Here is a 24,364-nt window from a genome sequence, read left to right on the forward strand (position 1 = left end):
ACCTTTTGTTACTTTTAAAATCATTGGAGTAATAATAATATAATTTAATTTGTTGTACAAAATGATCCTGTGATAGCGCAATTAATAACAAATTCAATAAACTACTACTATTTCCTATTTTGGTTTTATTACTATTCAGAAATCTACTTCTAAATAAGGTAGAAATTAACCCTATCCTTCGAATAATTCCATACTATATTTTTAGCCGTATCGACATCGCAATAGTATATTATTATCTAAGAATATAAAATAACAACTAATTATAGATACCTTAAGTTTCTCGATATCCTCTTACCTTTAAGTACAATTTTACATGTTTCTCTAATTGACGGTTAAGCCATTTCTACCTTCAAGCGCTCCACAAATCCATAAACAACATTAACGGGAGCTTAATTCGCCTTTTTCAATTACGATAAAATCTATTTGCCCAACACCTTAAGCATAAAGATATTATGCAAACAAGATAGCCGACTAAACAAACTTCTCCCGTAAAATCTTAAACGCCTGTTTAATCACCGTGGCAAATTATCCCATTTTTAGGGATCGGAACACCTATTTCTGTGAAAAACGACGCTTTAGATACGAATAATGAACGGACTGAGAGTTTTCTTGGTAATGAAAAATCAAATACATTTAGTGGAGATGAGAATCATTTTGTAGGCAATCAATTTAATGTAAATTTAAGGCCTGTGATTAACAAACAAACTGATGATGATGATGATGATAATATTGATAGATTGATATGTATTGATAACGCTGTATCCGTAAAGTTTTAGTTAAGCGCGCTTGTACCTACTGCACTTATTGCAATTATTAAATAAACTGATGATGAATGAATGAATGAATGAATGAATGAATGAATGAAAATGAATGAATGAATGAAAAATACTTTATTGCACACATAATACAGGATTATAAACTAAGAACCATACAAGTAACAACATGTACAGAGGGCGGTCTTATCGCTGTAAGCGATTTCTGCCAGACAACCCGAAAATTTAGAAGGATTACATTTATGGTGGTGGTGCATTACAAACTTAAAATTTTGATTTGAACTAAAAGAAAATGAATAATAAATAAATATAAAATATAATTATAACCTAAAGAATAAATATACATAAATAATAAATCTATAAATAAATACATCATAATATATATATTATATATAAATATATACATACAAATATATACATACTTACATACATGTGAAACTATAAAAATTATGGGCAAGGAATAAATTGAATTAATTAAAATCGGTAGTTATAATACATATATTAAGATTACAATTGCGATAAATATTGCTTTAATGCATTTTTGAACACAGTTATTGACTGAGCACGTCTTATCGATTCTGGAATAGAGTTCCAAAGGTTGATTGCAGTCACAGTGAAGGAAGAATGGAAGAAATTGGATCTGTGGGTAGGGATGCTTAAGGTAAGTAGATTAGAGGAACGTAGGGTAAGGCTATTTTCACCGAGGAATTTAAAATTTTCTTTTAGGTAACATGGGGTTTTAGGATCAAATAAAACTTTGTACAACAAATGCAGAATATGAGCATTCCGGCGGACGCGGATAGGAGGCCACTTGAGCTTGGCTCGGAATTCGGACACATGATCATATTTGCGTAGTCCAAATATGTAACGTATGCATACGTTTTGGAGTCGCTCAAGGGAGTCAAGTTGCTGTTCGGAAAGGTCAGGATAGGAAATGTCAGCATAATCTAGGATAGGAAGGAGTAAAGTCTCTGCAAGCGATACCCTTGTAGGAATGGGCAGAAAATTGCGCAATCGACGAATGGAACCTACAGCGCCATACATTTTTTTCCGTAGCGTCTCTATTTGCACATTCCAAGTCAAGTTCATATCAAGATGGAGCCCAAGGTTTTTAACAGACTCACTAAATGGAATATGTGATCCACCAAGAATTAGCTTTGGTAAGCTGTTCCAATCTAGCTTGGCTGTCATTTTGCGGCTACCAATTATGATGGCTTGAGTCTTAGCCGGGTTAACAGTCAGACCGTAATTGTGTGACCAGGTAGCTATAGTATCTAAATCAGCATTTGTACGTTGTATAGCTTCTGAAATTTCGGAAATGGCTGTATGCGAGTAAATTTGCAAATCATCTGCATACATATGGTAGGGAGAAGTTAAATTATAGGAAATAGAGTCAATAAATATTGAGAAAAGGATTGGTGACAACACGCTACCTTGAGGGACACCGACACTTAAGTCACACCACGACGACAGAACGTCATCAACTTTAATACGTTGCCGGCGCCCCTGAAAAAAGCTACGGAACCATTTAATGGCTGCCGATGAAATATTAAGAGAAGCAAGCAGACCCAGCATAATATCATGATCGACCGAGTTAAATGCGTTACTAAAATCTAATAACGTGAGAATTGTGAGCTGCTTGTTGTCCATTGCTTGGCGAATATCGTCGGTGACTTTAACGAGTGCAGTGGTCGCGCTATGGCCTGGACGGAATCCGGATTGGAAGGGATTGAATAAGTTCTGTTTATTTAAAAATGAACACAACTGTTGTTGAACAAGTCGTTCCAGGATTTTAGAGAGGAAAGGCAGTATTGATATAGGACGGTACTCATGGAAGGATGAAGGATTAGCTTTTTTGGAAGTGGAATAATGAAAGCTTCTTTCCAAGCTTTGGGAAATGTGCAAGAGGATATGGATTCGTTAAGGATGTGAGTTAAGATAGGAGCTACAACTTCGAGGATAGGGAGGATCATATCACGACCAATACTGTCACTACCAACGGCTTTCGAAGAAATGGACATAATGCTTCTCTTAACATTATCAACGGTGAATTGACTAAAATTAAGCGGTGGCAGGTTCGGGGCCGATTTTGATGAAAGGAGCCGTAGTGTGTGAGATTTAGTATTTGGATCCATACTAACTGCAGCATTGGAGAAGAAGTTATTTAATAAATCAATATTTGTATTAATGCTACTAGTTTGAGACGATTTGCCGATCCCTAAAGATCTCAAAAATTTCCAAACCTTAGCGGGCTCACCGTTTTCAATCGTTTTGTGGATGTAGCGCTGTTGAGCATCCCTACACATAGTATTACAGCGATTGCGAATCACCTTAAACCGTTCTCTATTAATATCGGAGTTGTCGGACTTCAGTTTTGCCTTAGCACGATTTTTCTTATTTAATGCAGATTTTATGTCATTAGTTAACCAAGGTGCGGGAAGGTGCTTCAGTTTTACTGGACGTAGCGGTGCATGCTTATCGTAAAGTTGAACAATTAGCGAGTTGAACAGATCAACTTTTTCATCTACCGACGATGCGTTAACTACGGATGACCAATCTGTTTGTTCCGCATCGCTGCAAAGCAATTCTCTGTTCAAACCCCCAAAGTTACGCTGCATAATGACTTTACGTTTGGGCTTAGGAGGGCGGATGTTATAGGAAAGGAATAATAAGTCGTGGCAAGAGAATCCGTCCGCAGGAAATTGCCCAGACTTCAGAACGTGGTTAGGAGAGGAAACTATGATGAGGTCAAGAAGGGAAGGAAGTGAGTTAGGAGAGTGGTGAGTTGGATTTAATGGCAGAAGGTGGAAATTATAGGAGTTTATAATGGAGAGTAGTTTTTTAGAACGATGATCATTTTTTAAAAGGCAGGTGTTAAAATCGCCCATAAATATGACATGGTCATAGGAGGGAGCAAATTTTTCAATGAGAAGGTCAAAGGAAGAGAAGAAATTAACAGTAAGGTCATGGCTATAAAAGACACCGAGCAGGATTTTGGAATGGGAAAGGGAGATCTCGAGAAGAAGATGCTCAGCCTCATCGTGTGGTGGGGGTTGGGAAGAGGCGCTTATTAAAGTGAACGGAAGGTGCGAACGCAGGTAAATAGCAACCCCACCACCACCCCTACCAAGGCGATCATTTCTAATGAGTTGGAATCCGGGAAGGGAGTAGGAGATTGAGGGTAGGCAAGGTTTCAACCAGGATTCGGAAATGAGAATAGCATGGAGCTCGGGACAATCAAAGGATGCAAGGAGATCTGGATAATGTGCCGGGATGCTCTGTGCATTTATGTGTACAACGTTAAAATGTTTTTTGGAATTAGAAAAAGTAGAGGATAGTGCTGTATTAAGAGAAAAGGGAGAAGTACTGTGGTAACTGCAATCAGTGCTGGACTCAGAAGAGCTGAAAGAATCAAAAGTGGCAATACTACTCAAACTGTTGTTTACAGACATTTTAATATGCTTATGTGTATGTATTAATATAATATTATAAATATAATTAAAATAGAATAAATAAATAGAACGAAAATAAATAAATGTTATTAAAATAAATTATATTATATACTAAACAATGGATTTGATACTAAATATATAATAATAAAATAAAAATAGGCATAAAAAATTTACCTATGAGATACAACAAAATTTTCCGAAGGTTGCACCAACCAGCGTATAACAATGATAAATAAAGTAAAAAACAATTATAAATTAAACCAGTCGTAATAATGAACTAATAATAGCAGACTTTCTAAATAAAAGAATACCACAAAAAATACAAATGTCAAAAGTCAAAAAGACTCGTATTCAGTTGGTAAGAAATTTCTACGCCGCATTATTTGACACTGTCATTTGTCAAATGTCAATCATGTCAGATTAAAGTGACGCTAGCTAAAGATAAGAAGTGGGTAACAAGTAAACAAAGTGTATAATTTAGCTAAAGGTAGAAGAAAAGTTTTAAAGCACCTGTAATAGATAATTAACATTATAACTATAATGATATGAAGAAAGACATTTGACATTAAAGACTAACAGATGTAAATGAGAACTACAAAAAAAATAATAATAATAAAGTAACATACAGCAGCGTTAACAACAAGTATTTACAACAAAATTATTAGTTATAACTTATATACCAACTTTATTTCGCTTTAAGAAGTCTCTTCGTCCTAGCGCCAGGAGCCGTCTTTGCATCTCTATGAGCTTCAATACCTTTGGCAGCCTGCCCAACAGTGCTGACTGGTGCCACAGGACAAGACGGGATGGCCTCCAGATCAGATAGACAAGTGATGCGATGCTTGGAGCCGTCTTTAGGTTTTATATATATAAAGCCATCCCGGGTCCAGCAATGTTGAACTCCAAAGCGTTCCCTAGCTGCCATAAAGGCATCATGGCGACCTTTAGTCAGAAACTCAGAAAGAGTTATGCCCGATTTCTTCAGACGAGTCTTTGCAGACCAAACACTATCACGCACTCGAATGTCACAAAACTTGACTACAATTGGTCTAGGTTTGTCACCACTAACTTGTCCCAATCTATTGCAGCGAACCATAGAATTTTTATCAATATTGGAAATGTTAAGCTTCTGCGATGTTATATTAGAGACAGTAGCATATAAGTCCTCTTTTTCGGATTCTATCACACCATGAAATAGCAGTATCTATCTTCTCGACCGCATCTCTTGTTGATCCAGAAGTCTAGACAGCATATCAATTTGTGACTGAAGACATTGCAACGATGAAATAACAAAGGTTCTGAACGACTCAAACTCAGCCGCAAGTTTGGATGTGGGGCTGCTACTGGCGGGTGGATTGTGATTATTTTGAAGTTCCAGTTGAAAATCAGCCATTCTTTTATTGAAAATAGCAGTCATGTCATCCATGGACTGCTTTATAGATTCCATTATGTTGACCGTGTAGTGAAGTGATATAGTGATTATAAGATAGCAGGACACACTGTAGGAACACTGGTAGGCAACTTTCTAATTTAGCTCATATGTACTGTAGATTTTTACTATTGAAATATTGATTTTTTTAAATAAATTATAAGGAGCAAAACAAAACACGTGTTATCTCTTTAGCACCTACCCTCGAAAAAGCGATGATGCTGACGATGGTAATAATTATACCAATAGATTGATATACCAATAAAGATTTAACGATGAAATTAAATTTGCATTTAATACTACTGTTATATCTATTCCTATGTCTATTTGTCGTGATTTTATTTCTGATGAAGTTCCTAAATATAACTTAATAATTTCAACTATAGGACCTAACACGCACTTTCTTCATTCATTCATTCGATTATAAAATCTATCGTCGTTAAACACGCCGCTTAATAGATTGCGCGGGAAGTTGTAAGTTAAGTTCTTAAAAGATTTATTGGTCTGATTGAGTTTGGTCGGAAACTCGGAGGGAAAATTCCCCAGTTAATCACTGTCGATTTGAATACTGCATTGTAATTAATTGCCCGAACATTCGAATTTGAATTATCGAAAAAGGTTATTACTTTTGTTTGTCACTGGAAGAAAAGGGAAACTTATGTTTGGTGAGAAAGTTCTTAAGAATTTGCTTTGCTTTAAGGCTTTCGTTTCAAAGGACGTGTATGGCCTGTTTCAATGTGAACTTAGTTACAATCACTATAAAAGTAAAAAAGGTAAACATTAGCAAGCTAGCTTTCCACACTCCTAGCATACCCCTTATTTTTATATATTTTATGTGTATACATCTTTAAATTATTTAGTAAATTGTTATGTATCATCTGGCAAGTTTCTTCTAATTTACGTTGTTGCTCTCGGCTTTACATTATTAAAATAAAACGTACCAATTATATTAAAGTCTCCACAAGCCAAGAGGATTTGATAATTTTGGAACCCATAAATACTTTAATGCTCAACTACGAGCAGAATGTCTAAGAACCTATAAAACGTGTACCTCAGCTATGTAACTACTTTCAGCAAATAAAGACAATTTGAACTTGAATTTGAATTTGAATTGAGGCATTTTTCGCAACGATCAGACAGAGACAAAGAATTCAACAATTTTATTTAGTTAACCTACCATACAAATCATCATTACACACAATATGTTCTTTAAACTTACCAAAAACATTTCAACATTACAAAAAGACACAATTTCTATTAGAAAATAAAACTGATAACATACCCTGAGTTTGATAGTAGCAGCTTTATACGCGCGGTCAGCAGTATTCTGCGCTTGGCATACAAACGTCTGATTGTGATGTTGTTTCCTCGGACGAAGACGAAGGATAGACCTGTATAATTTAAATTTGTAAGTATTATTAATTGGTATTAATCACCATTATCTTCCTTTAATTATAATTTTTGGTCGCGAGAGCACTTGCTAACAATTTTTTTTATGAAATGTCTAACTTAGGCCGTGTTTGCAGCATTATTTTAAAATTGTTAAGAAAGTAGAACAGCTGATGCAAGGTAAAATCAACGTTAAGGTAGTTATAGAGGTATTCCAATATTTTAATTTAATATTCCTGTCACCGATTACATAATAATATTTACTTAGTGCTTTAATTCAAATATAATTTCAATATCATCTTTTGTATTCCATGTAGCATTTCAATCTCTCCAAATAATTAAAATTCAACGCTTTATATACCAACTTTTATACCAAGAATTTCCAATAATTAATATTATTCATGCCTTACATTATAACGCTTATAGTAATCACACGAAAAAGCTGTTACAAAATGGCCATATCCCCATCTACGTTTCTATTCCAAACGCCCAAACCTCAATTAGAACTTCAAAGGTAGTTTAAACTCTAACGTCTCTACCGTAATTACCTTGCAGTATACCGTCGTCCGTCTGACATTTCTTCCACTGTATACGTCACTCCTTGCGTTAACACGTTGCCTTCGTTATCCACCCATGTTATCTGTAATATCATTGCTATTACCACCTAAGCTGAAGCATTTCCTAGAATGGAGATCTATGAAATGAAATGAAATGAAATGAAATGAAACGAAATGAAATGAAATGAAATGAAATGAAATGAAATGAAATGAAATGAAATGAAATGAATGAAATGAATGAAATGAATTCTATTAATGAGGTTATAATATGCTTATGGATGGGAATAAAAATTTACCTACCGTCGTGAACATGTCGTGAACGTATATTTTTGTCCTAATACAGGAAATAATACATTAGAAAAAAACAGGTGTTTTTATTAATACGTATGTAACTTTTGCTGCTAGAACATGTTACAGTAGAATATAGCTTTTTGACTCATTTCAATCTTGTAGGGTAGGAATTCGATCAATCAGGTGTTTTATTGTGTTTTGTATATTATATAAGTTCATTAATATTACTTGCTATAATTTACATGAAGGTTTAATTCATGCAAATTAATAAATTACAATTTTATAAAAAGCTGAAAAGCCAGCACTTCTAACTCACTTCCGCAGCTGGTTTGCCACCAACGGACACGCACTCCAGATCAACATCTCTATCTTCAATCGCCTGTTGCAATTGTCCTTTCAGAATTTTATTAGACCTATTACTAAAGTCTCTAGAATGTTCTAAACTTACTTCTGCCGCTGGTTTGCCACCAACTGACACGCACTCAAGATCCACATCTCTATCTTCGACCGCTTGTAGTACTGGCCCTTTCAGTATTTTCGGAGATTCCGGTGGCACTAATACTGTGAGACGGGCGTATCTTGATCGGATTGCTGCTTCACCTGTTGATATTAATTATATTGAAATTTGTTTGTCGTTTCTTTGTATGGGTTATGAAATAGAAGAAGCTATTTGGCTCATATTATAGGGTAAAGAATTCGCTACGCATCCAGAACGTTTAATCATTTTTATAACATCTTTTAAAAATGTAGCCAGTACAGCTTATAACACATTTATCAATATTAACTATTCTAAACTATGTGCAGAGGAACGTTTCTCCTTAAATATAGGACACACTAAATTCGATCACAATAACATCAGTGGTTACCATGACGTCTAATAGCAGTATTACTTCCAGTGTGAAAAGCTTACAACTGTTGAATCAAAGGAAACGTTTCAAAGCGAAACGAGAATGACGCCTGGACTGAACTGGCATCGTAAATCATCAAGAATGACGAATTAATACACTGCTTGTTTCACAATCGATGACAGGGTTCAATCAGTTTTCATGCCCTCGTACCATGATGTTTTAAAGCAGTATTATGTGGGAAAGTGACAGCACTATAGGTCGTCTAGCGCCATCACTTTCGCACACTGGATATAATACTGCTATACGACATCATGGTAACCACTCTGAATATCAAAACGTCTAGGGAATAGTCCTGTCAGTACTTGTTTAAATATTAAGTGATGTTTGGTATACAATCACTAAATGATTGAACAATATTTCGATGTAATTCTACATGATTGATAAGTTATTTATTACTTTGGTTTGTTATTGTCATTATTGAATCCTTACTAATATTATAAATTCGAAAGTGTATTGTAATAAATTGTAATTGTATGTAAACACTATGTAAATTATAATGAATAAATTAATAAATGAATTAATGAAATGAATATTCGTTCCTACTTTCATATCACAACGGAGTGACTTTATATGATACTAGCTTTTCGCCCGCGGCTTCGCCCGCGTTTTCAAAGAAAAACCTGTTCCCATAGGATTTCCGGGATAAAACCTATCCTATGTCCTTTCTCGGGTATCAAAATATCTCTATATCAAATTTCATGCAAATTGGTTCAGTAGTTAAGGCGTGATTGAGTAACAGACAGACAGACAGAGTTACTTTCGCATTTATAATATTAGTATGTATTTGTGTCTGGAGATAGTTAGGGATTAGTCTTTCTTTCTTTCTTCTTTCTTCTTTCTTTCTTAATTTCTAACACTATTTATATAGGTGGAGGATATATTGTTATTCGTAAGGTCCCATCATTTAGCATTATTATTGCCTTATTATTAATTCTATATCACCGACACCGTAATATCCTGTGAACATTACAATATAACGTTATTAATAAATAATAAATAATTTCCCATTTCCGTAACTCAGTAATGTATTAGACTAGTTATGCCCTGCGGTTTCACATTTAATTTAATCTCGATTGCAGAGCATTTGAAATTTTGATTTTACTACAGAGATATAGGTATATATTATTTTTTCTCTCTTTCGAATATGAATTTTTCAATTCTGACTACTTTAATGAGCGTATTTTACTGTAACGTTTTAAAACAGTATGACTGATGCTTAATTAATAAAAAATACACACCTATTGTTAATAATTACTATATATAGTAGTAGTATAATAAAAGAAAAAGAAAACATATATGTTTTCTTTTTCTTTTATTCAAGCGAACAAGAAGTTGGTAAATATTAAATATATAAGACAAAAAATATTGACTAAAAACTAGGAACAAAGTAATAAAAACTGAATAAACAAGTCGACCAGCCTCAAAAAGGGAATAGCGCCACCACAAAATTCTAGACAGGAATTTTTAGTTTCAAACTTGCGGGAAATTTGGTCGCTTCTCTAAGTGCGCCTTTGAAGGAATAAATTTATTCATGCACTAGCTATTCGCCCCGGTTCCGTCTAGATCGTAATTTTATATGTTTCAATATTTTATTAGTTATCCTAATCGAGAGGAGACGAATCTATAGGTAATTATATTATAAAGCTGAAGAGTTTGTTTATTGTTTGTTGAATGTGCTAATCTCAGGAACTACTGGTCGGATTTGAAAAATTCTTTCGGTGTTAGCCCATTCATCGAGGAAGACTATAGGCTATATGTCATCACGCTAAAGACCAACAGGAGCGGAGCCACGCGGGTGAAACCGCGGAGTACAGCTCACACTACAGTATAACAGCTATAAATCATTAAAGTCTGTTGAGCCGATCTTGAGTTATAAGTTGTGTAACTAACACGACTTTCTTTTATATACAAAATAGATTTAAAAACATTTAGGTAACGTATTTTACTAAACCATAATTCATATAAACCTTGAAAGTGGATCATTTACATAAAATTCGTTCATACATCCATGTTTATTACCATTATTTACTAATAGTTAATACCAATAATATGGAATACATAACAATTAAGAACAACATCTTGTTCAACTGTATACTACATCAATACTTTGTAGTCTACAACAAATTCTCGTAAAAAACCTTTATAACAAGTCTATCAGAGCATTTGTAATCCAGTTAGCTCGTCTAAGAAACGAAGCCTTATATTTTCTTCATTAACTGCTTACTTTATAAAGTCAATGACCGGTTAAAACAATGTACAAGTACTTAGTTTAAAGGCAACAATCGAAATATACTAATCTATCAAGCAGTTTCATTGTAGTAATCTTCAAATATCGTGACACGAGAATTTTATATCATACTAGCTGTGTCTTGCGGTTTTACCCGCATTGCTCCGCTCCTTTCAGTCTTAGCGTGATGATATATAGCCTATAGCCTTCCTGGATAAATGGACTATCTAACACCGAAATAATTTTTCAAATCGGAAAAGTAGTTCCTGAGATTAGCGCGTTCAAACAAACAAACAAACTCTTCAGCTTTATAATATTAGTACCTATAGATTAGAGATGGTAGGATAAAACACAATGATAATACGCTAAAGACGGCATGTGATATTATAATCATATTCATAGTATATTTCAAACCACTAGTAGATAGAACTCTAAGGCTCTACTATAGTAGATTTATTTTAGTATATATAAAGTGTCTAGCTTATATTAGGACACACTAAAACCTAACAAGTGTAGGCTACAAACAATTGCTGTGACAGACTAACAACTTCGACTTGTGTAAATTCGGACTGTGGTATGGATCATGTTATGAGATTTTTCAGGATACATATTTTCTTTTTAATGTTATAAAAATCATGTTATGTGTTTACTAGTATTTGACTAAATATTTAGTATAATAGAAATAGGATAAAGAGTATTCTATTATTATCTGTGATATAGATGAGTAACTCATTGATACGAACAAAATAATTATTAAATAGGTAAGTATATACTCTGCTTCATATCTATAGTTATATTCTATAGCTACAATAAATTATTATTCTCCCTTTGATTACCTCGTCGCTTCATAACCTTCCATTCATAATAATGTTCTTCGTATATTTCTTACTTTTCCATATCTTTATTCAAGTTATGACAACAAAATATAAGCAACTAGCTGTGCCCCGCAGTTTCACCCGTGGCTCCGCTTCTGTCGGTTTTAGCGTGATGATATATTTATATAGCCTTCCTCGATTAATAGGCTATCTAACACCGAAAGAATTATTCAAATCAGACCAGTAGTTCCTGAAATTAGTGCGTTCAAACAAAGCTTTATAATATTAGTATAGATAAAACTGCAACTCATCTTATTTGTACCACAGCTCAAAACCGCTGCATTTTACAAGTTTGTGTACTTTGGCCGTTTCAAATGGCCCTTTCTTTACACTGCGTTTTTATGGCATAGTTACATAGTGACAATAGGCTGGTAGCTGGTATGAAGACAAGTAAATAAAGACTCTATTGTATTAGGAGTAAAGTTCAAAGTTGTACTGTATTCGTATATTGGAATAGTATTATTTTAGGAGCCTTTTTGTTGAAGATGTGAATTTAAACTAAGAATATAAACAATTTTGATTTGTATTTTATGGTTGGATTTCAATAATAAAATGCATAATTTGGTAAGTAAAGGATTGCATACCCAACCAAAAACTAAATAGAAGTAAAAAATAGATATATGGTAAAACTCTGTAGCTATTTCTATACATTTAAAAATACCTCTTCAAAGTTATGCATAACCTATATATCTACATAGTATGTACCTCTATATATACCCGTAACGGAAGTCGTTAATTTCTGAAGCCATACAAACAAACATCACAAAGGGGATTCGTAATATCACGAGATAGCTTACCCCTCGTTATCATCTTGAATTATTCAAGAGTCAATCGAGGTAACTATGGCTTTAACAATGTAAGTCTTCCAGGCCATTTGTTTTGCAAGGGTGTTGGAGCGTTTTCATACGATTCTTTAGGTGTGAAGTCTGCAGCAAGGCTAATACGAAAAAGAACTTCTACTAGAAGTAGTTGCAGAAGTCGTAAAATGTTATTTGTAGAATATATACTTTATATTATAAAGCTGAAGAGTTTGTTTGTTTGAAGGCGCTAATCTCAGGAACTACTGGTCCGATTTGAAATATTCTTTCGGTGTTAGATAGCCCGTTTATCGAGCAAGGCTATAGGCTATATATCATCACGCTAAGAACAATAGAAGCGGAGTCACGCGGGTGAAACTGCGGGACGCAGCTAGTATATTTATATGAATTGTTCCGTATACATTAGGGTGCTGATAGACAGTAGAGCATTTACTCGTAAATAATTGTAACAGCACATCGAGCATTGCGATGAATGCCTATAAAATTATTCTTTTCAGTTTTAGCCATGTTTTCGCTTATTTAAGAGAATAACTAAAATCAACATACGAGTATCTTTAGTTTTTACTTTTGTACTAAAAATGAGTAGGTACTGTATCAAGGCATATAATTTACATTGTATTCTTTCAATATGCCTTACCTTGTTACTTTGTATTTTACTTTTTAGAATTTTTGATAATCTCCATAGCTCACAAATGTTTTGTCGTTATTTTTTCTATGCTATTGTATTACTTACTAAGTTGTTTAAACTTAAATGTGAGACGATATTTTAGGAATTTTCACTTATAATACCACAAGAGCTTCAAAATTATCGGGTATTTTCCGATAGGTTCGTTGCAAACAAATGAAGGAGTCAAGTTTTTAGTCAAGGTTAAAAATGTCGGCCAATAATTTCACAATTGAATTGAACCTGTCAGTTTGACGTCAACGACCAGAGAAAATTTTCAAAAAATTATCAGTATAATACCATGTAGGTTGTACCACGTGACGTCGAATGGTGCAATTCTATTGGTCGATATTTGGGTCGGAAAAATAATCAGAGGAATTATTGCCCAGAACTATACGATTTTCATACAGTTAAGACTGACTACCTATCTTTGATAGACGTTCTACGTTACACTACATTTACCATTGGGAATCGATTTACGCATAACTAAGACCGATATATTTATGAGAGTACATTATGTTCCTATTTTTGTGCATCTTTAAAAATGCCAACGAAGCAATAAAATGACGAAATTAATTTTAAACATTATTACCCATTATTGGCAAGAAAAATAACATAGTTTACAAAATAAACATGATTATTTTTCTATGTCGGTTAAAAATCCATCTATAATGTAAAAGCTTGTCATCCTACAAATTAGAACAAAGGCATTCCGGGACAAATAACTCAATAAACAACTTTAAGTCAATTCTGCAAAGTTTAATTTTCTTTAGCAAAATTGTGAACAGGGTAACTTCATTACGAACTTTGCTGGGACAAGAGATATTAATATTTTTTAAGCCAAGCAAACGTAATACGATGAAACAATTTTTAGATTAAAAAGAAAATTTATATTAGATGTAAAATGTAATATATTTATTATATTTTACCATTTTTTAGTTAATACCGAAAATAATAAATCTTCAATATTTTATGCGTGTAAGCTGTTGCGAATGAACTCTAAATCACTAGATATTAAAAAAAATCCCAGAAAAAGTCTAATCTTGTAGTGCCTTATTCTAATATATACATATATATATATATGTTTTATCCTTCACAAATAGAACAGACCACACAAATCAAAACCAGCCTCTCAATTTCACAACCCATTTCAAAATACTAGACAAACATATTATTTTTTGCAGAATGCAGAATCGTTTACATGTGTCCAAACATTTTTAGCGGGAACAACAAAAAAATAACGGAAGCTCTAAAAATTGAATATTTATATTTGAAACGTACCTAAACAGCATTGTGACATGTGCGTTAAATAACATAACACGTGGTTTGCATTTTTTATTTGTTTTTTTATTAATTACTGGCCACCCTGGTTTCACTTGAGTTAAATAAATAAATAGGTACACTAGTAAAGGCTACGGGTTTTCGCTATGTACTTGAATATAAAGCTGCTATCGCGTCGCAGTCATTTGGTTGAATCTGCTATTTGATTGAATGACTAACCCGTTCATTGAATGACTATATATTTTATCGAATGACTACAACGATATATTTTATATTTATCAGTTATCACTATCTCATAAAGTGTCAGATTTAAAACTGATACGATGCACAGTTTTTGCGTGTAAGACTAACATACATACATTCAGCCATTTTCACTAATTTTCGCGCCCCTACCGTATAGCAAAATATATTAATTATATTTTTTATCATATTTCCCTTCTCTATACTTTTTAAATTATGATTATATTAAAAACAGTGAATATTACAAACTAGTTTCATCAAAAGAAAGTATGTAGACATCCCATGGGCACTCTAAAATTTCTATGAATAAAAAGTATGCGCTTATTTCAGACGGTATATCTTTGTGTCAAACTCCAAAGAACGATTTATACAGACTATTCTGTTAATAATTGCATACAAAGAGTAAGTAATAAATATTATATACCTAAAAAACAGTTAGTTATATTGATATAACAGAGGTCAAATCAAGAACAACTTCAACACAATCATTAAAATAATAATTTAATTAATATTTCAATTTTCAAATCAATCAAAACATGTCTTGCTTTAACAGTTTTTTGAATTTAAAAGCTATCAAAGTTTAAAGCCACCAAAAAATTTTCCCTATATCTAAACTAATCTATACCTACTATCTATACTAATATTATAAAGCTGAAGAGTTTGTTTCTTTGTTTGTTTGTTTGAACGCGCTAATCTCAGGAACTACTGGTCCGATTTGAAAAATTATTTCGGTGTTAGATAGCCCATTTATCGAGGAATACTATTAGGCTATATATCATCACGCTAAGACCAATATGAGCGGAGCACTGCTGGTAAAGTCGCGGAGCGCAGCTAGTAATATTATAAAGCTGAAAAGTTAGTTTGTTTGAACGCGCTAATCTCAGGAACTACTGGTCCGATTTGAAAAATTATTTCGGTGTTAGATAGCCCATTTATCGAGGAATACTATTAGGCTATATATCATCACGCTAAGACCAATATGAGCGGAGCACTGCTGGTAAAGTCGCGGAGCGCAGCTAGTAATATTATAAAGCTGAAAAGTTAGTTTGTTTGAACGCGCTAATCTCTGGAACTACTGGTCCGATTTGAAAAATTATTTCGGTGTTAGACAGCCCATTTATCGAGGAAGACTATTAGGCTATAATATATCATCACGCTAAGATCAGCGGAGCACTGCGGGTAAAACCGCGGGGCACAGCTAGTAAATAATAACAATAAAGACGAAGCATTGCTACCAGTATATACCATCCATATATTGCAATATACAAAATTATCCAGTTACCAAGTTTCTCACGTAAGTCGTAAATGGCAATTTTTCTTATTTATAACTGAACGTATCGACGCGAGTCATTGTATTGGATTTATAGGAACTGTGCTATAATATTAAATATGGTTCTGTATTGATACAGTAGAAAAAAGTGTTAATGTAGGTTTGAATACCTAAATACTTACAACTTCGTCTCACTTACACCCGTTGCTTTGAAGAAATTGCTTGTAAGCATTAAAGCCGCTCTTAACATAAAATATCTTGTTTTTATTAAAATTTGTATGCAATAAAGATTTTAAATAAATAAACAAGATACTGTTCTTAATTTATTATGGAGACTAGGTATTACAAGTAGGCTTTTTGGCGCATTGAACTTGTAAAAGTGCAAGTAAATTCGCGGTGCATAGCTAATAAACATATTATAATATTTTTAAATGTTTTTAAATATTTTCAACGACCATTTGAACTAGATACAACACCATGTGCGTAAGTCATTATCTGAGTTTTCAGGTAATATTTAAAAATAAAAAATATTCCGTTCGTTCTAAAACCTTCGCATACAAAATTATATACACATAGAAGTTACCTTTAGGGCCGGTGCTCACTTGACACTGGTACATGGCGTCATCATCCAACAGCACATCTCTAATATCCAATGAATAATCTCCTGAAACAATATATTATTATCATCACTACATATTATAAAACAACTAGATTTCAGCCCGCGGCATCGACGGCTTTCTAAAACCGAATAAATTATTACTAAAAACCTTTCTCTTCAATCACACTATCTATTAAACAAAACCGCATCAAAATCCATTTCGTAGTTTTAAAGATTTAAGCATAAATAAAGACATAGACAGAATGACTTATAATATGTAGTGAATTCGCTTCCCGCTGTCCGTCCGTATCTTTAAAACGAGGTACTAAACAAATCTTGATGCAGGTTTTTTGTGATTTAAGAGAAAGGTTTATATTATGTATTCAATATGATACATGCACTCGTGTAGAGCTAGGGCGCTTCGCTAGTTATATTCAAACATTTGTCGATTCAAGAATATTAGTCTCTGTGATATTACTAACAGTAATTGTGTTCCTATTATACAAACTAAACAACGTTCCACTGCACGTATCGTCATGAAACACATTCGACAAATCGGCATTGTAGTATGAAAACAACGACATACGTAGTACATAAGTATCATCTTAATATTATGTAATATTATGTAGTTAATATTACCTACTACATTATGTAAGCTTAATTCTTTGGAACTATGCAACGGAATTGATGCGTTTTTTTTTAATAGGTATATTATAGAGTGATTCAAGAGGAAGATAGTATATAATTTATCAGGTTTTAGACAAAGCGGACGAAGCCGCGGGTGGACAGTTAGTATAACAATATATTCTATTTTTTAACTAGGCAATTTTGAACAATTTATACCGAGCATGGGCACAGACAGAGATGTTATAAAAATTGCGATGATTAAATATACAAGTAGTAAAACAACACAATAGTGTGTTACATAATCACTTTAAAATGAAAAAAAACTACTTATTCATGGTTTGTATTTCTATTAGGAAAATAAGCATTGGTTCCTAATAATTAACTAAAGGCAGCTGCATCCTAAAATGATTTTAACCGCTGGCAGTATTGACCCATTTCGTAATTTGATCTACATATTCGAAACGTGTACAAATATTTAACTTACGAGGATGCTAGGGTTGCCATATGGATATTAAAAATAAAATAAGTAGAAAAATTATGCTCGTTCTGACTTAAAATAGGATATTGACTAACAATATAGCTTTTTACATGATAATATTTTTATTTACTGCCATGTCATATTGTATAAGTCGTTAAGAAATAAAACTCCACATTATCAAAAGTATTTGATGTTTTTATTTCAACTAAGTACATGAATACTCATACATTTCAAGATAGATATTTATTTTTGCAGATTATTAACTATATCAAAACTAAATTTCAAAGTTAAAATATAACAATTTCCAAAGCGTATTTGTTTATATGTGTCTTTCTTTCATGTTGCAATGAAATAATTTTATGATACGATTTTTATTATTGGAGAAAGTTTTTGCAGACAATATGCTTCCTTTTGTCGTATTAGAACATACACATAGCAATTTTCTTTGAGCAAGTTATAATATTAAGTAAGTAATAGGCAATTTCTTACCTTCTTCATCACTCCCGACCATTTTATAACGCTCATATCCAGATAGGTGTCTATGTGTACCGAGCCCGAAGTCATCTTTCGTCCATTGCAGCTGACCGACTTTGTTAACGACGCGGCATGGCAGGATCACGCGCGACCCCACTACTGCACTCTGTGTTAAAAAAAAATATCATCATCATCAGCCTATATACGTTCAAACTACTTGGACACGAGCCCCATAAGGGTAAAAATAATACCTAAACATAACTTGAATAAAAACAGAACTCAAAAATTATTGTATGGCCACCGATTACATAATATGTTTACAATTATTGAGCAAGTTTTCCATTCAAAGCAGGTCAAAATCCAGTCAACGGTAGTTTACATACAAGCATACAGGTGAAGCTGTTAAAAATGTATTTCTTTCCATATAGAAACATGTACAAATATTCGTATTAAGACCTGAATCGGGTAGAATTCCCTTTTAATACCGAAAATTAACTCTAGTTATAACCGTTTTTCTTCTTAGATTCTTAATGAACATATCTAAAAAAATGTATATTAAAGTTTCGAATATGATAAATGGCAAGGTTGTTTTAATTTGTTTATTTTACAATCAGGTTTTTTGGAAAAAAATCATGAACTGAGGTCGATTTTTGGACTTTAAACCAAAACGCTACGTCAATATAACGTCAATTATTCTAGTGTTTTTACAGTGTGTTTATGAAATTCCATAATAATTTTTATACGTACTTTTTCTACGGTAGATTCGCGCCGGTCCCCCGATCCCGCCTTGTAAATCACCTAGCAAGGTCGCTAGCCCCTATTTAGGCCTTAACATGTGCTACACGATTTGAAAGAACAGGCAAAACTATCATTCGCTTTTTCACTCCTTTAATGGTTGATTAGAAAAACAGAAAGGATAAAAAGCAACATAATTATTATCTATACAAATATTATAAAGAGGAAAGGTTTGATTTTTTGTTTGTTTGTTTGTTTGTATGAATTGAATAGGCTCCGAAACTACTTGGCAGATTTGAAAAATTCTTTCACTGTTGGAAAGCTACATCATTTCTGAGTGACATAGGCTAGGTTTTATCCCGGAAATCCCACGGGAACGGGAACTATGCGGGTTTTTTTTTTAAAACGCGGGCGAAGCCGCAGGCGGAAAGCTAGTTCAGTAATAAGTTAATAAATATCAACTATTTGCATTATTGTATTATCATCATTGATATAATGACAGCCATACGTTTAGTAGATTTGGTATATTCAATAACATAGAGGTAGGTACTATCAAAGTAATCTATGATCCATGGTAATCGATCGTCATCACTTCCAATCACTTCTACATCTACTATGGTTGGTACTTGGTAGTACGTACAATGAAATGCTTTACTAAATTAATAATTAAGTATAAGTACCTATTAAATAAAATATAAATAATTTTTCACCGTCGTAACATACCCCGGGATTACCGTTACCAACAAAACTTTACTCACGAGGATAAATCTACAAATTCGCAATTAGTTAACTAGATTCTAAAGGTCCAAGGGCTAATAAATAAATCACGGGTCCCGCAGGACGTCCCAAAAATCAAAGTTTCGGACCTGCGAATATTAATTTAGGAAATTTAGCAAATTTCGTTACATAAATCAAACTTTCGAAATAATACTTGGCAGGATTTTCATGTAACTTCAATACTTTGATGCATATTACTTACATATACCTAAATAGCGGATATTAAAAATTCCTTACCCCGCAGCGATCAGAGTAATAATATTATAAATGCGAAAGCTTGTGAGACGTTTTATGGATGCATGTATGGTTGTTACTCTTTCACGAAAAAAGTACTGGATGGATGGATTAGATTTTACAGTAATATAGGCTACATTTCGCGCGCGGCTTCGCCCGCTTCGTAGAAAACTTAAAATATTATACGAAAACCTTTCTCAAGAAACACTACATCCATTAAAAAACCGCTACAAAATCCGGCGCATACTTTTAAAGATTGACGCATACAAGGTAACGGACAGACAGCGACTTTGTTTGTCGTACATACAGGTTATCATCAGAATACCACATGAACCTTACATGAACTAAATATTTTTTCCCGCGGGTGAAACCGCGCAACACAGCTAGTATTACAATATTCCTATTTTGTATTGAATCGTTATTACGAATGATATATTTATATTGATAAAAGCAATCAATGTATGATAATATCAATGATCAATATTGATGATATACAGAATGAAATGAAAAAATGTGTATATTTCATTTGTTATTGAGCTATTTTCTTTATTCTATTACTCATATCTCATACATACAAATGAAGTTAATGGATATTTAAATTGTCCTGTTTGTATTGTCATATTTTTATCAAAATACTAGCTTACCGCCCGCGGCTTCGCCCGCTTTGTCTAAAATCTAATAAATTATATATAAAACCTTCCTCTTGAATCATAGTCCGGGATCCATCGCCCATTTTTGCAAGTGATTACTATCAAGCTAATTTTCCGTGAGAAGCTTTATTTTGATGAGATGCCCAATAATTTCATGTACGAAACTCTCGATTGTGGTAGCTAACAGAGGAAACAAGGATAAAATATTTTGATTTGATGGTTCTCTGAAATTCGGTACGAAGCAACATCTTATAGCACAGATAGAGGGATAATTATTGCAAAAAATGTATTTCTTTAATTACATCAACCTGCTTAGATTATTCTTTGAACGAGTTATTTAAACTAATTGGTTTATAAATACAAAATTATCAACATATATTTTCACAACACAAAAAATAACCTTGTGATGGATCACAACAAGAATCCATGAAAAGCATCAATTTCACAAAAAATACCCGTAAACTCTAACAAAAGCGTTTACCTGCAAATAAAATAATTGGTCGTCTCAAATAGCGGTCCAGAATAATTGTACTCTGAGGGAATTTCAGGGAAATTTATTGGTGAAATGACGATGGGTAATCAAATAGGGACTTTCGTTTACATTCATCTGTATTCATTACATTGACGTCTTAACCCTAGAACCGTACCCATATTAAAATTTCATTAACGGTACCCAGGGGTACAAGTGTACCCCAATGAAAAAAACAAGATTACAAAAAGATTATTAACTTTTATTAAATGTTGACTTATTAAGGTCATCTTAACATTCATTTAGGTCCTAATAATTTAATTTATCATGGTATTTTTATATTTTTTCTACAATTTACACACACTTTACGTTGGTGATAAAAATGTATTAAAAGTTTTCACTTCCTGCACTGTGTGCGGGACTGACGGAATTTTAACGTGGATATTCACAGTTACATCTCAGACTTTGAAACAGCAGTGGTCCCTGCAGTTATTGGTTATTGTTGTCCTAAAATATCTCCATTACTTATTTGTAGAGACATTGGCAAAGTTATGTACTGAAATCGTTCTTCTAGGTGAAGTTTTTTATAATAAAAAATTTAAAATTTTTCGTCAGGTTCATATTTTGATGCCTCACCAAGTACCAGCTCTTCTTGTTATTCCACCTCCCACAAAAAATCAAAATTCATCCATCATTTGCCATCAAAAAAATAAAATGAATAACTCAGGTATTCAAATCATGCAGCAAATCATAAATTTGTTGAAAATACAAATTAATACACTATTTAACAATAACAGTATGTATATAACATGAATGTAAAGTAAACTTATAATTGTACATTAAATTTATCAATAAAAAATATAAAATAAAACGACCAAAAGGCGAAAAAATAAAATAAATGAACCATATAATACTTACGTTCGTAGTACCCAGGGGTACTGGAGTACCCCGACAGGTTCGTACGACGTGTTCTCAATAGCTTGACCACTGATCGAATACGGTATCTACGTGTCTCCTCATCCCCGACAAATACACGAACGCGCAAAAGAAACCGTTGTTTAGAAAAAAAGATATAGAAGATTTTCTGAATTTTTTTTCATTTGTACCCCAGGGTACGGTTCTAGGGTTAATATAGAGATCGTTAAGCTGGCTTCTATTGAACCAGCCATGGATTGTTACATTGGAAAATTACCAAAATGAATGTATAATGTACTTATTTGGAAGAGATGTTTTGTAAAAAGAGACTGTTTAGAGACGGGAAAGATTTTTTCTTTTTGTTTACACTACATTTATTAAGTATGTATATTGACGTAAAATTTATAAATTGATATATTATGTCTTTCGTCTTTTCGCTTTTAACGACCGAAATGGTGAAAGAATGAATCATAAATGAATTATTGTTATTAGTAGAATTGACACCCAAGAATAGGCAAATAATAGGGAATATATCTTCCAATAAGAAAATTTGAAGAAAATGAATACGGTAAGGTTAGTAATGGTTAGGTAAGTATGTAAAGTCTTGCGTAGCGTAGCAGCCGTAGAAAATGAATCAGTCTAGGATGGAAAATTTTATAATTTTCTATGAAACTGAGACATTGTAATCACTACATAGTATATAAAACAAAGTCGCTTTCTCTGTCCCTATGTCCCTATGTCCCTTTGTATGCTTAAATCTTTAAAACTACACAACGGATTTTGATGCGGTTTTTTTTAATAGATAGAGTGATTCAAGAGGAAGGTTTTAGTATATAATTTATTAGGTTTTAGACAAAGCGGGTGGTAAGCTTGTTAAGTAATAATTCGATGTAAATATGGATTGAATAAAAAAAACCTTCGTAGAGCTATAGAAACTTTGTCAGAAGTTTAGTTTAGCAACCTAAGCTCAGATATTTAGTTTGGAACTCGACGTCGTTGAAAATTTAAGTAATTATTAGTGTTGTAACTTAGTTTATTATTAATACCTACATGCTATTTTAACGTAATATTAATATCATAAGCTAGCTGTGCCACGCGTTTTTACCCGCATTGCTCCGCTCCTATTGGTCTTAGTGTAATGATATAATTGCCTTATAGCCTTCCTCGATAAATGGAAGTGGTGGTTCCTAAGATTAGCGTGTTCAAGCAAACAAAGAAACTAACAAACTTTTCAGCTGTATAATATTAGTATAGATTTGATAAATTTTGATGAAATTTGACACATGCATAGTTAATAGAAACGATACTATTTACTTCAGTTCAAAATAGGCAAAGTAAGGGTAAGTGACTAGTACTATATAAAGTTGCCATACCTGATCCTGCGGCTCCAAAGCAAACTTCTGTTCCTTTGCACTCACACATGTAATTAAAAATAAACACACCATCCATTGCTTGCTCACTACTATCGAACTTATAACTGTCCTTAACAAAATGAACAATGTATTCGCACATCTACTCGTAACCTTTGTCCTCGTATTGTACATGGATTTCTCTGTATTACGGTTATGTGGTTCCTTCATTACACTATGCAGCTTTATGTTATCTTCCATTTTGTTTTTATGTATTGAAAATGTGGAGCCATATGTTTAACTTTTCACTCTTTGAGTAACGTTATCTGAAACAAAAAGGAAAAATGAATTAATACAATTCCTGGACTTTAACAGCAAGCTTTTACCTAAATACACAATACAAATAATATCAATCTGGAATATGAAAACCTTAATATAAACTCTACGAAACTAAAAAAGAGCGTGTGTGCGAGCACTCGTGTTAGAAGTGAAACTTCTTTGGCAAGATTCAAAGATACCAAAATCGTCGCCTTACTCCATGGAGTAAGGCGTCATGACGTGAGATTGCCATGACGACCTTGAAATTTTACTCTCAACGGGCCTTACGGAACGGAAAGAAGTTTCTCTTAAAAAAAATTGTATAAGACGCCTATAATATTTCGTCAAAAATATTGTATGCTTTATAATAATCTCAAAAAACAACCTTACAATTTTACCCTAGTAAAAGTGTGGTATTTAATTGCAAACCATTTTTCGCTCTTACATATTTAATTAAATACGTTACACGACAAGCTAATTGAAACCTTCATTATTTATTCATAAAGTTCTAATTGGAATCTCATGTCGCAAGATTTTACCAAACATTATATACCGCAAACGCATTA

General features: G+C 33.1%; 1 protein-coding gene across 1 annotated transcript in view; it reads right to left on the bottom strand.

Annotated features, from left to right (window-relative positions):
* LOC149896826 (irregular chiasm C-roughest protein-like) overlaps nt 1-24,364 on the bottom strand; it is an 82,412-nt gene that overhangs the window by 35,269 nt on the left and 22,779 nt on the right. Inside the window, exons 2-7 of the mRNA XM_090117174.1 lie at nt 23,505-23,806; nt 18,367-18,517; nt 16,758-16,838; nt 8,340-8,491; nt 7,592-7,683; nt 6,937-7,045 (exon numbers count right to left, since the gene is read on the bottom strand). Of these exons, the coding sequence (XP_089973300.1) occupies nt 6,937-7,045; nt 7,592-7,683; nt 8,340-8,491; nt 16,758-16,838; nt 18,367-18,517; nt 23,505-23,741 (822 nt within the window). The 5' untranslated portion in view covers nt 23,742-23,806. The remainder of the gene's footprint in view (nt 1-6,936; nt 7,046-7,591; nt 7,684-8,339; nt 8,492-16,757; nt 16,839-18,366; nt 18,518-23,504; nt 23,807-24,364) is intronic.

The sequence above is a fragment of the Colias eurytheme genome, chromosome 27, assembly GCF_061535395.1.
Source record: "Colias eurytheme isolate Ceu_HAF_F1 chromosome 27, ilColEury1 Martin Lab GWU primary, whole genome shotgun sequence".
NCBI lineage: Eukaryota > Metazoa > Arthropoda > Insecta > Lepidoptera > Pieridae > Colias > Colias eurytheme.